This window comes from Desmodus rotundus, chromosome 7 (genome assembly GCF_022682495.2).
Source record: "Desmodus rotundus isolate HL8 chromosome 7, HLdesRot8A.1, whole genome shotgun sequence".
In the NCBI taxonomy this organism is placed as follows: Eukaryota; Metazoa; Chordata; class Mammalia; order Chiroptera; family Phyllostomidae; genus Desmodus; species Desmodus rotundus.
In genome coordinates this window covers 81,467,080-81,479,138 of record NC_071393.1, presented here as the reverse complement: position 1 = coordinate 81,479,138, position 12,059 = coordinate 81,467,080, and the positions used below count along the sequence as shown (strand labels likewise).

The 12,059-nt window shown below is 37.5% G+C and overlaps 1 protein-coding gene across 2 annotated transcripts in view; it reads left to right on the top strand.

Annotated features, from left to right (window-relative positions):
• Positions 1–12,059, top strand: part of COPS2 (COP9 signalosome subunit 2) — a 32,860-nt gene that overhangs the window by 4,366 nt on the left and 16,435 nt on the right. For both annotated transcript variants that reach the window (XM_024567629.3, XM_053927999.1), the window contains exons 2-3: positions 9,875–9,988; positions 10,666–10,743. In XM_024567629.3, the coding sequence (XP_024423397.2) occupies positions 9,875–9,988; positions 10,666–10,743 (192 nt within the window). The remainder of the gene's footprint in view (positions 1–9,874; positions 9,989–10,665; positions 10,744–12,059) is intronic.

Genomic DNA, 12,059 nt, shown 5'->3' with positions numbered 1-12,059 from the left:
CTCTTGAATAAGGAACAGGAATACATGTGAAACTAGTTTAAACTAAAAAGACTCTATTGGCTCTCATTACCAGGAAGTATAAGTATGGTTGGATTCATTGGCTAAGATGATGGTGCTGCATCTTTTACTTTGTCTCTCTTCTGGGGCTGCTTTCTTCAATATGTTGTCTTAACTGCCTTTACATTATCTAAGATGTAATGTGGCATCTTCCTAGTATCATAACCCTAAAGGTAAGAGGGTCTTCTCTGCCAGCTCTAACAGGGAAATCTCAGGAAGGGACAGCTTAGGTATCTGTGGCCTTCTGTGAACCACTTTCACTGTAGAGAGGGAGATGGGATTGCTTGCCTCTTCTGTAGGAGGAGTGCTATAGTTGAAAACCCTCACCTGGGAGAGGAAGGGTTTGTCCCTAATGCTGCGTACACAGTGAGTACATCTCCACTATAAATATGTAATGTATATTACAATGTTATTGGGTGGGAATAAAATTTATTTTGTTGAGTGGGGAAAAATAGAGAAAAATGTCTGGAAAATCTAAAAAGTGTCAGGAAATTAAAATTTGTTTCTTTCTTGCAAACCCTGCACAGTGAGTCCATATTACTTTTATCGCTGGAGGAGAGAGGGCAGGTTACAGGGTAAAAATGAACAAAAATTTTACTTTGATTTTGGGGAACAAACAGTGATTTTTGTCATTGCTCAAAATTTTTTAGAGTTTCTCTTAGAAATTGTCTTGAAAATCTGAGGAATCTAGCTTTTTAAAATAGATATTTCATGCACATGGCTCAAGAATATAAAATACAAAAATAAACTTTCCATTTTTGTTCCTCATTTGCCCAATCCCATTCCTCCCCATACATTTTTATCCCTCTCCCTTTTTTTTCAAAGAATGTATTTATTTATTTTTAGAGAGAGGGGAAGGGAGACAGAGGGAGAGAAAGATGGATGTTCAAGAGAAACATCAGTTGGTTGCCTTTTGCATGCACCCTGACCAGGGACCTTTTGGCTCTCACATGAGCGCTCAATCCACTGAGCCACACCAGCCAGGGCTTCCCCCCCCCCCCAAAGATCTTATTTATCCCCCTCCCTTTTTTTAAACCAGGATGAACATATCATATACATTGTTTTACACAGCACTTTTTAATTTATCTTAGAAATTATTCCATGTACGTATCCAAAGAGCTTGCTTACTTTTTTTTCAGCTGCATTCATTGAATAGATATGCCATACTTCAACCTATTAGTTTCCTTTTGATAAGAATTTGCCTGGTTTGCTGTTATAAACAATATGCAGCCTTTTTTCCCTTTCTTTCTTAAAATTTTAGAGGAGAGAGAAAGAAATGTCAATTTGTTGTTCCACTCACGCATTCATTGGTTGCTTCTCTGTATGTTCCCTGACCAGGGATCAAACCCACAACTTTGGTGTATCAGGATGATGCTCTATCCAGCTGAGATACCTGACCAGGGCCAATGGCTTTTCTTTTCTTTCTTTCTTTTTTTTTTAAACTTCATCTTTAGCCAGGTCTTTTCCTTTTTGTAGGTGTGAAAAATTATATTTGGAGTCATTTTTGATAAGTTGGGCCATCGAACTGAATGATTCTGTTTTAGTTTAAAAACCTCTGACTAACTTTGTTTTCTTGAGAGTTTCAGAAGTGTTAGTTAATCATCATGTCAGTATAATTGGTATAATTTTACTACCTGTTAAGGTTACTACTTCAAAGAAAAGTATTAGTTGGACATAGAACTTTGGTGCATTTTTAAAAAGGCCTGTTGCAACACTTCATAAGTGTACCCTGTATAACGAGTTAGATTCAAACAAGGATAACTGAAAAGATAAGTAATGGGGGAGACAGCTCTTATATGCTAAGAATAAGAAATTTAAAGCTTTTCACTTCAACATAAATCTGTAAACTATGAGTACCCAACAAAGTGAATTTATAATTGTATATTATATCTCAAAATGAACATACAGAACTCAGCAGGAATTAGGAACTTCCTGTAGGGCTCCACCCCCACATTTGACAGGAGAGGAACTAGCTCATGAAGTGTGAGTAACTTACCTAAATTTACACAACAAATTAGTGGGAGAGTCAAAACTAGAGCCCAGGTCTAATGACTTTTATGTCGTCTGTTTTTGGAATGTTTAAATGGAAGACTGAAAGCTTAAGACAAAAGAATGTTCTAATTTACACCACTGATAACAAATTAAGACCCATTAACTTAAGCAAAATTTTTCAAAGTTTGAATAACTTTGTAAATGGCTAAATCACAAGGATAATGGAACATTGCCCTTTATCTGTGTGCCTAGCATCCAGTATAGCTTCTAGCCATGGTCAAGACTTGGGAAGCATTGTTAATAGTGAATCTTGTTTCCCTAGAGCACATTGCTTTTTTAAAATATCTTATTGATTATGAATATACTTTATTGATTATTGGAAAGTTGTCCCAGTTTTTCAAAGGAGGAAAACTGGGACAACTTTCACCCCCTCCACCCAGTACACCCATTCCCTCTAGCAATTCGCCTACCCTTAGTTCATGTCCATGGGTCGTGCATATAAGTTCTTTGGTTTCTCCATTTCCTATACTATTCTTAACATCCCCCCATCTATTTTGCACCTACCAATTATGCTTCTTTAAAAAAAATTTTTTTTTTAAGATTTTATTTTTTTTAGAGAGAGGAGAAGGGAGGGAGGAAGAGGGAAAGAAACATCAATGTGTGGTTGACTCTCACACACCCCCCACTGGGGACTGGGCCAGCAACTCAGGAGCAGCCCTGACTGGGGATCAAACCAGTGTCCCTTCAGTTTGCAGGCCGGCACTCAATGCAGTGAGCCACACCGGCCAGGGCTATACCTGCCAATTATGCTTCTTAATCCCTGCACATTCTCCCCCCTTTCCCCAGCCAACTGATAACCCTCCAAATGATCCCCATACCTGTGATTCTGTTCCTGTTCTGGTTGTTAGCTTTGTTTTTTTTTTTTTTAGATTCAGTTGTTGATAGTTGTGAATTTGTTGCCTTTTTAATGTTCATAGTTTTGATCTCCTTTTTCTTAAATAAGTCCCTTTAATAATGGCTTGGTGATGATGAACTCCTTTAGCTTTACCTTGTCTGGGAAGCATTTTGTCTGCCATTCCATTCTAAATGATAGCTTTGCTGGATAGAGTAACCTTGGTCATAAGTCCTTGCTTTTCATGACTTTGAATATTTCTTGCCAGTCCCTCCTTGCCTGCAAAGTTTCTTTTGAGAAATCAGCTGACATGTTTGGAGATGTCCCAGGGCACCTTATACTATCCTCATTTTTTTAAATTCTTTTTTCTTCTTGCTCTTCTGGTTGAATGCTTATTTCTTCCTTATGTTCCGAATCGTTAATTTGAACCCTGGCTTCATCCCCTCCACTCTTGGTTCCCTGTAGATTTTTCTTTATTTTACTTAGTGTAACTTCATTTCTTCCTGGGTCTTTTTATTTTGTTGCCATACTCAGTGAGTTCTTTGAGCATCCTGATCACCAGTGTTTTGAACTCTGCATCTTACAGGTTGTCTATCTCTGTTTCCTTTAGTTCTTTTTCTGGAGTTTTGTTCTGTTCTTTCATTTGGGCCATATTTCTTTGTCTCCTCAATTTGGTAGCTTCCTTGTGTGTGTGTTTCTGTGTATTAGATAGAGCTGCTTTGACTCCCTGTCTTAGTAGTGTGGCCTGTTGTAAAAAAAGGCACCTGTAAATTGTGTGGGGTGGAGCCACAAGGGCAGGGCAACCTGCTTTGTGGCTCTGTTGGGGTGGTGGGGGGCTCAGAAAGAGGAGAGTGCTTCTGCCTGGCTTCTGGAGGTTTGCCTGGCACTTGCCCTGTGCAACTGGTGCCCTTCCAGCTGTTGTCTTCATGCTGAATCCCAGTGGGGGTGGGTCTGCCTACGTTTTAAGTCCATGCAAGCCCTTAAAGCGAAGTCTCCAGAAAATTCTACAGTTTCTTCCACTGCCCCAACCTCTACTGGTTTTTACAGTCAGAAGTTATGGGGCTTTATCTTCCTGGCACTGGGACTCTGGGCTGTGTGTTCTGACCTGGGGTTGGGATCACTTGCTCCCAAGGTATCCCTCCCAATTTTTATCCACCACACACGAATGTGGGACCACCCCATCCTCTGCTGCCTTTCTGCACCGTACGACATCCCTGCGCATCTCTGCCTGTGTCTACCCTTCCTGCCCGTGTGGATGAATGTGGCTTCTTTAAATTTTTAGTGGTTGGACTACCATACAGCTCGATTTTCTGACGGTTCTGGATGTTGTTTTAAGGCCTAATTGTAATTCTTTCTGTGGTTGCACGAGAAAGTGAAAGCATGTTTATCTATGCCTCTTTCTTGATCAAAAGTTTTCCTAGAGCACATTACTTAAGACCTCTATTGGCAGCAAACACAGGAATAAGCAGATGAACTCTAGATCCCACTCTGTTCAGTAGTAACTCGATACATTCTGACATAGAGTCAGAATTGTCTCCTGGCTCCTGTGTGTCATGTTATTCTGGAACATTCAGCTGCTTCTCATTTCAATTAAGCAAACACTTATCGGCACTTTGTAGTATACCAGGCTCTGGGAATACTAAGATGAGGAAGAAAAAGTTTCTGCTTTTGAGAAGTTCATGGCGGGGCAGCTGAGGGGAGAGAACATAAACACAAGGTCCGTGTTAGAGAGATGCATGTCATGTAAAAGCTTGGCTAAGATTTATTTTGCCAATAAGAGTTGGAGAAAGAATCACAAAGTAAGCCTTGATGAATATTTTGCCTAGGAATGTTAGGACAGAGGAGCATCATAGGAGAAAAGTGGGAAGTTTCTTAGGAGGGAAGGCAGTTTAGAATTTCTAGGAGACAGAACGGTTTATGCCAAAACAGAGACTAAATTGTGTGGCATTTTTGAGAAAGGAAGAATAGATCTGAGTGGTGTGGATGGATCACAGATTGCTTTGGGGAGCCCTCAGGATATAAGTTATTACATAAGTAGGTTGGAACTGTTAGTGAGGTTTTTTTTTAATACCTTTAACAATGTTCAAGTGCTTGTTTTTCAAATAATTGCTTAAACTCTTCTTTGTATTTTAAATTATTCTTAATATATTTATTAAGTTCCAGTTTCTCTTTTAAAAAACATCTTAGGTGACCTTTTACGAATTAGCCCTGGCTAGGTGGCTTAGCTGGTTGGAGCATCATCCTGTACACCAAAAGGTTGTGGGTTCAATCCCTGTCGGTGTGTGTACAGGAAGCAACCAATCAACGTTTCTCTCTCGCATCAGTGTCTCTCTCTTTCACTCTGTGTCTATCTAATATCAATAAATAAACATATCCTCGGATAAGAATTATTTTTAAAAGATGGTTTTTTAAAGATTTTATTTATTTATCTTTAGAGAGAGGGGAAGGAAGGAAGAAAAAAGGAGGGAAACGTCAGTGTACAAGAGAAAACATCAATCGGCTGCCTCTCACACATTCCCAACTGGGGACCTGGTCTGCAACCCAGGCATGTGCCCTGATTGGGATCCAACCAGCAACCCTTTGGTTTGCAGGTCTGGCTCAATCCACTGAGCCACACCAACCAGGGCTGAAAAAAAGAGTTTTAACATTTACAAATTAGGTGTATCTCCTATTCATCTTGCATAAGGGAATTCTTTTTAGCAATATTTATTTAATACTTATATTCCCTATTCTGACTAATGGCACTATAGTTATTATAGATAAGTATATTTTCCTTTATCTTGTTCCCATGTGCTAGGTGCTTCCTATTTTACACTCTCGACATCACTTTACATCTTCTGTATTAATTCTGTCCCCTTCCTTTTCTCCCTATTCTACCACCACTCAGGCCTCCATTATCTCTTGGCCAGACTGTTGTAAGAGTATCCAGTGGGCTGCTTCATTACTACCAGTGTTCTCTTCCTAAGACACAAATGTGACTATTCCTCTGTAAAATCTTTCAATGGCTCTCCATTTCATCTAAACTCCTTGCTAGACTTCTATACTCCTGTTGCTCTGTCCTTACTAGTTTATCTCACATCATCTCATTACACACAGCCTGTGCTTCAGCCCAATCAAACTTCCTGGTTCTTCCAGATACGCAATACTATTTAAAGCTTCTGTGCCTTTGCACACATTGATTGCTGTTTCAAATGCCCTCCCTCATCCCTAGCAACTCCTATTCATACCTTTTTTTAATCCTTACCCAAGGACATGCGTATTGATTTTTAGAGAGAGGGGAAGGGAGGAGGAGGGAGACAGACAGACATCAATGTGAGAAACATCAATGAGAGACAACAATGTGAGAAACAACGTGTGAGAAACAATCGTACGTTCCCCAAACAGGGACCTAACCTACAACCCTGACCAGAATCGAACCCTTGACCTTTCTGTAACATTCCAACCAACTGAGCCACACTGGCCAGGCCTCCTATTCACATTTTTAGAGCTGGTTCAGGTAAAACTTTTCCTTCCTTTAGCTTACTTACTCAAGAGTAGTTGGTTACTCCTTTTTTGAGTTGCCACTGTTCCTAGTACATGTCTCTGTTACTGCTTTTATTGTGTTATAGTGCTGTTTCATTTGCATATCTGTCTCAGTCCATGAGTAGCTTTAAGGGAAATAATTTGCATTTTTTGAGCAGTACTTAATTGCTAGTATATACTAAAGATCATTATCAGAGTATAAATAATAGAAATCAGAACAGAATTAAAGACTTTCCAAAATGTCATCAGTTTAAAAATCATGATAGTATAATATCTGAAAATAGTTTGCCTGACTACACAGTTCGTATTGATGGTGTGATCCACTGAGCCACCAATGACAGGTTGATGATGTCATGGAGGCTGGTTCAAACCATATGAACATGGTTGTTGCAGATCAAAACAAGAATTTGCCCAATTATAAGAAGCCAATCAGTAACTTAATCAGTTGTGCCAATTCTCATTTATTTATACATTGAAGCAATAGCATCTAAGAGTTGATTTGCAGTTGTGCAAAAAAAAAATTACATATTCTACTTCTTAGTCTATATAATATAAAAAACCAAAAGAACATATTCACCAAATGTTGGAGTAAGTCTTATCTCGATCATTGTGATTTGGGGAGTTATAATGTCTAAAGTTTAGAAATATCATTAGTCTGTAGCCAGTCAGGTCCCAGAAGTTTAGGTCACTAACCTTGTACTGAAGAGGCAGGCACTCAGTGATTGAGTGGCACAAAGGTACTCTGGCAGACACGGTAGGAAATGGGAAGGTTCTGGTCTTCGGCAATGTTACAGTCATCTCACTAACCACTAGGTAATTGACGTTAACCTTTTTAATTCCTAATATATTATTTTCAGTTTCTTTTTTGTTTGTAGCTCCACATCCTACAACCATCATGTGTATCTCTCAACTTCTACTTCCCTCTTCTCATACCCTGGCCTGGTTGGTTTTTTCTCATCTGTTATGGGATAAGAACACCAAAAATAAGTGGGTTTTGAGTGAAAGTTCAGGTTCTTAGACTTTGAAATAGATGTAAATCAAAGAATTTTTACTTCCAGGTTCAGAAGTGGACTTCAAAGATTTGGATTGTAAAAAAGTCATTCTTCTGGTTGAGCTACTTATTGCTGCGTGTTATTGAAACAGTTAAGTAGAGAAGAAATGATTTCCAAAGATGTAGAGTAGGTTTTATAGCTGATTCTTTACTCCAAGTCTTCCTTGAGGAGGTGACACTTAAGCTGTAATGATATGCAGTAGTTAGCCAGATGAAGAGAGGTAGAAAGAGAAGGGAATGGCACGTAAAGGTGGAAAGGACTTGGTCAACTTAATGGCGTAAGGCCAGAGTGGTTGCAACAAAGTGAATGAGGGAAGAGTTTGATAGGAGATATGGTTGGATGTATAGTCGGGAGTCAGATTGATGATGATTTTTAAACCTGATTTTAAGAGTAATGGAAAACCATTTTTTAGGAGAGGAATAAGATCATTTACATTTTATGAAGATTATTCTGGCTGCTTAATATGGCGAGATTGGAATTTAAAGGTTAACAGAAGAATGGGAAGGTTTTATAGTCTGGGGAGATGAAAGTGGTGTGGTAGGCAAGAATGGTGGCAGGGTTGGGGAGTGGATAGATTACGATGAAGGTGGACTCAATAAGGACTTTGTATATTCCAACAATATTACTGCTTTTATTTCTTTAATTATCTCCTATTACCCTGTTTTGTATCTGCTGTTCTTTTTTCCCTCTGCTATTTTGTCTAACAGGCAAACTCCCATTTATCTTTCAAAACTAGCTCAGAAGCAATCACTTGATGTACAAGTTGTCTTTTCACCATTTATTGCTTTTTAGTTTGATGAGTTTCATTGTAGTCAGACCTAGATTACAGGGTTAAGAAGTGAATGACTGATGATGAAATTATTCACTACCCAAAATCTGACTTCATCTCTTCAGTATTCCAAAGGATTTTCATACGTTAAACATAACTAAATTGCTGTTAAACTTGTGAGGCTGAGTGCCGGAGCTTGGGTCCTTACACAAAGAAATAATTATCCTCCAGAGGGCGCACATTACAAAGTCACTGTGGTCAGATAAAACTGGTTTTGTACAGACATCAAGGATACCCCTCCATCTACTGGTCACAGGAAAAATGCATCTTATGTTTATATTTTTTTTTCAGCTTTTTAACACTACACTCAGTATATACCTTTTTTATTCTTGTGCCTTTTGAAACATTACAGAATTTTCCATAAGTATCTCTTTTTTAAAAAAAATCTATTAACTGCATTTGGATTTAGGAATAACTCTGAACACTGTGCTTGTCTTTTTGTGTTTACTTCCAGGTACTATTCTTAATTTTTTCTAAACTTGCCCTTTGTAATGATTTGTAGCCAAAGAAAATAATCCTGTGTCTTCCTGAAATAGTAATTTTCATTATACTAATCTATGTGTATTTTCTAATCTCATCATTAAATTGAATATCTGGGAACTATTATTTTTTAAAATATTTTATTTATTTATATTTGGAGAGAGGGGAACGGAAGGAGATCGAGAGGGAGAGAGACATCAGTGTGTTGATCAATTGCCTCTTGCACGCCCCAACCCAGGACCTGGCTCCCAGCCCGGCCATGTGCCTTGACTGGCAATCAAACTGGTGGCCTTTCCTTTCGCAGCCTAGCCCTCAGTCCACTGAGCCACCCCAGCCAGGGCTGGGAACTGTTTTTAAACTTACATTGCTCCACAAAATAATTGTTTCATTCCAATTTTCCTTTTTGCTTAATTATTTAAATACTAGGAACTAAATTTATGTGATGAAAGTCATAAAATTATATAAATTTGTTGTACGTATTTTGGTTTGTTATAAAAGTAGTTAAAATATGTTCACATAACTGAACAGCTCTTTAGTAATATGGAATGCACATAAGGTAAATATTCTTATTAACATATTTAGCAATAGACTACTCTGTCATATATAGATTATCCTAGGTAGTTAGAATGTGTTAAAATGATGAAATTTAGATGTAGAGAGTAAAGAAAATGCGATTATGGAACTAAAGATGAATAATTAGCACATAGATTTTTACCAGTTTTCATGGCTAACAGAAGGTCATTTTGCAGAATTGGGAGTCATCAACCCATATTAATTCTTTGCACTTTGTTTTGTGGTAGTTCTGTGGAAATCACACTGTAGTTTTGATATGAAAGAAAGAAATGATTTTATTATACTATCCACATGATTTTGGCTTTCCCCTAGTTTTTAAAATAATGGTTAAATATCTATGGCATTTTACCTATGTATTCAGGGTGGTTTTGTTTTGTATAAATGTATGATTTTTCTATTTTAACAATACTTAGTTTTTACAGTGTAATGTGTGGGTTTCTTTTTTCATTTTAACATCTGTTTTTTCCCAACACATAGGAATACTCTGAAGATAGTAACTCCGAGCCAAATGTGGATTTGGAAAACCAATACTATAATTCCAAAGCGTTAAAGGAAGATGATCCAAAAGCAGCATTAAGCAGTTTCCAGAAGGTTCATATTTTTTCTGGGTGATTTTGTATCTTAAAGTTTATATTTTTAATGATGTCTTAGATCAATTAAGTTCCAAATGACTTTTTTTCTCAGAAATGTCTACTGGATACTTAGTGATGATCCTATAAAATCAGATTGCATTGTGCAGTACAAGCACGGATTTCTAAAGGGCTGTCCTGCTGTTGTTTTTTTCCAACCAAGATATCTATAGACCCATGGCTGTTATCCCGAAAAGCTAGTGTGGTTCTGGTAGGGGAACCAAGATGATAGTTAATAAGTGTTATCCCTGCAGTCTTGTTCTTCTTCGAGGGACAGATTACAAAGATGTGGTATCAATATTAAATACTGTGATTTCTTGACTATTGATACAATTTTGGATTATTCTCACCAATGGATTATTCAGAGGGAGAAAGTAGTTCTGGAAATGTATAATAATCAAGAATTGGATCTTATATTATCTTTTGATGAACAACCTTCAAAATAAGCTCACTTACATTTAAGTAAGCATTTTAAGACTTGTTTCTTTTTTTAAGCCTTTAAAAAATGACATTGAGAAATGAAATTCTTGAGGAAATATTTTTCATGCATATGCTATAAAAATTCAAAGCTGAGATATTGAATATCATTAGAAAAATAACAGTATTAAGTTAGACTATGCATTTCTTCTTTTTTTTTAGGTTTTGGAACTTGAAGGTGAAAAGGGAGAATGGGGATTTAAAGCACTGAAACAAATGATTAAGATTAACTTCAAGTTGGTAAGATTTGTTCTGAGGGGAATTAAACTAGTAATTTTTAAAATAAATTCTGTAGGTAAAAACCTCACGCAACAAAATACCATTATCTACTTCTCTAAAATGACTGTTTATATGTTTTCATATTTAGACTACTTTTCATGTGATTGCAGTAATAACTAAGGAGCATAATATACAAAGTTTTTTGTTTTGTTTTTCAACAGGTTTTTAAGAAAACTTATTCTTTAGGTACATGGACCATATTTGGCTACATTATTAATAGAGTAACTTTCCCACAAACTTTCAGTGTTTATTTTGAAGTTTTAACATTCTACCTTCTAGTACAAAGAGTTCCTCTTCCACTGATTAGGGCCAGAATCCTAGCATCATTTTTGACTCCTCTCTGTGTCTCTCACCCCACAAATAATTTATTGGTAAATATACGTGGCTTTATGGCTTTTCAAAATGTATCTTCTTTTCTTTTCTATCCCTAACTGGCCTCTTTGCTGTTACTCATGCTACCTGAGCACATTCCTATGTAAATGCTTGTACTTGCTCTTTTCTCTGCCCCAAATGCTCCTTACAGATAACCATGTTACTATTTTCCTCATTTGATCAAGTCTCTGTTCAAATGTCACCATTTATCAGGATGTCTTTCCCCTGACCACCCTATGTAAAATAGCATCCTTCCCATCATTACTTAGTGTCATCTTGCCCTGCTGTTTTTCTTCTTTGCATGTATCACCACTTGATCTGTTTACTTATTTATTGCCTTTCTGCCACCCTCAACCGAACCCATAGGTTGAAAGTCCCATGAGAGCAGGACCTTGTTTTATTCATTGTTATATTCCTAGCACCTATCCTAGTAGCTGGCATTCAGTAGATTCTCAAATATTTTTTTGAATGAACTTATAGATAAGCCAGCTTTGTCATGACATTGTACTCTCCTAGATCGCCAGTCTTCAAGAATGCAGAGTGAAAGTGGAGGGCAAAAGAAGCAGTAGACAAGAGGACTAGGTATAGACATGCATCTTAAGATCCCTATAGGTAGGGGAACTTTTGATAAAAAGATAAAAGTGGAGCTTAGATTAGCAAGCAAAGGTAAGCACTTGCCTCTATGGCAAGTGGAAGGATAGCTAATAATCTGTTATCACTTTCTTTTTCTTCCCATCTCTGTTTTTATCATATGCTACCTCTCTCACCCTGTTAGCTTGTGTATTCCACCTGTTAGAAATTGAACTACCTGAATTGATTAGAGCCTTTATTTATCCAGTTAACTTCGCTAATCTTGCATCCTGCTTTTCTTTGTGTACCCTCACTCTGGCATCCTCACCGCCTGC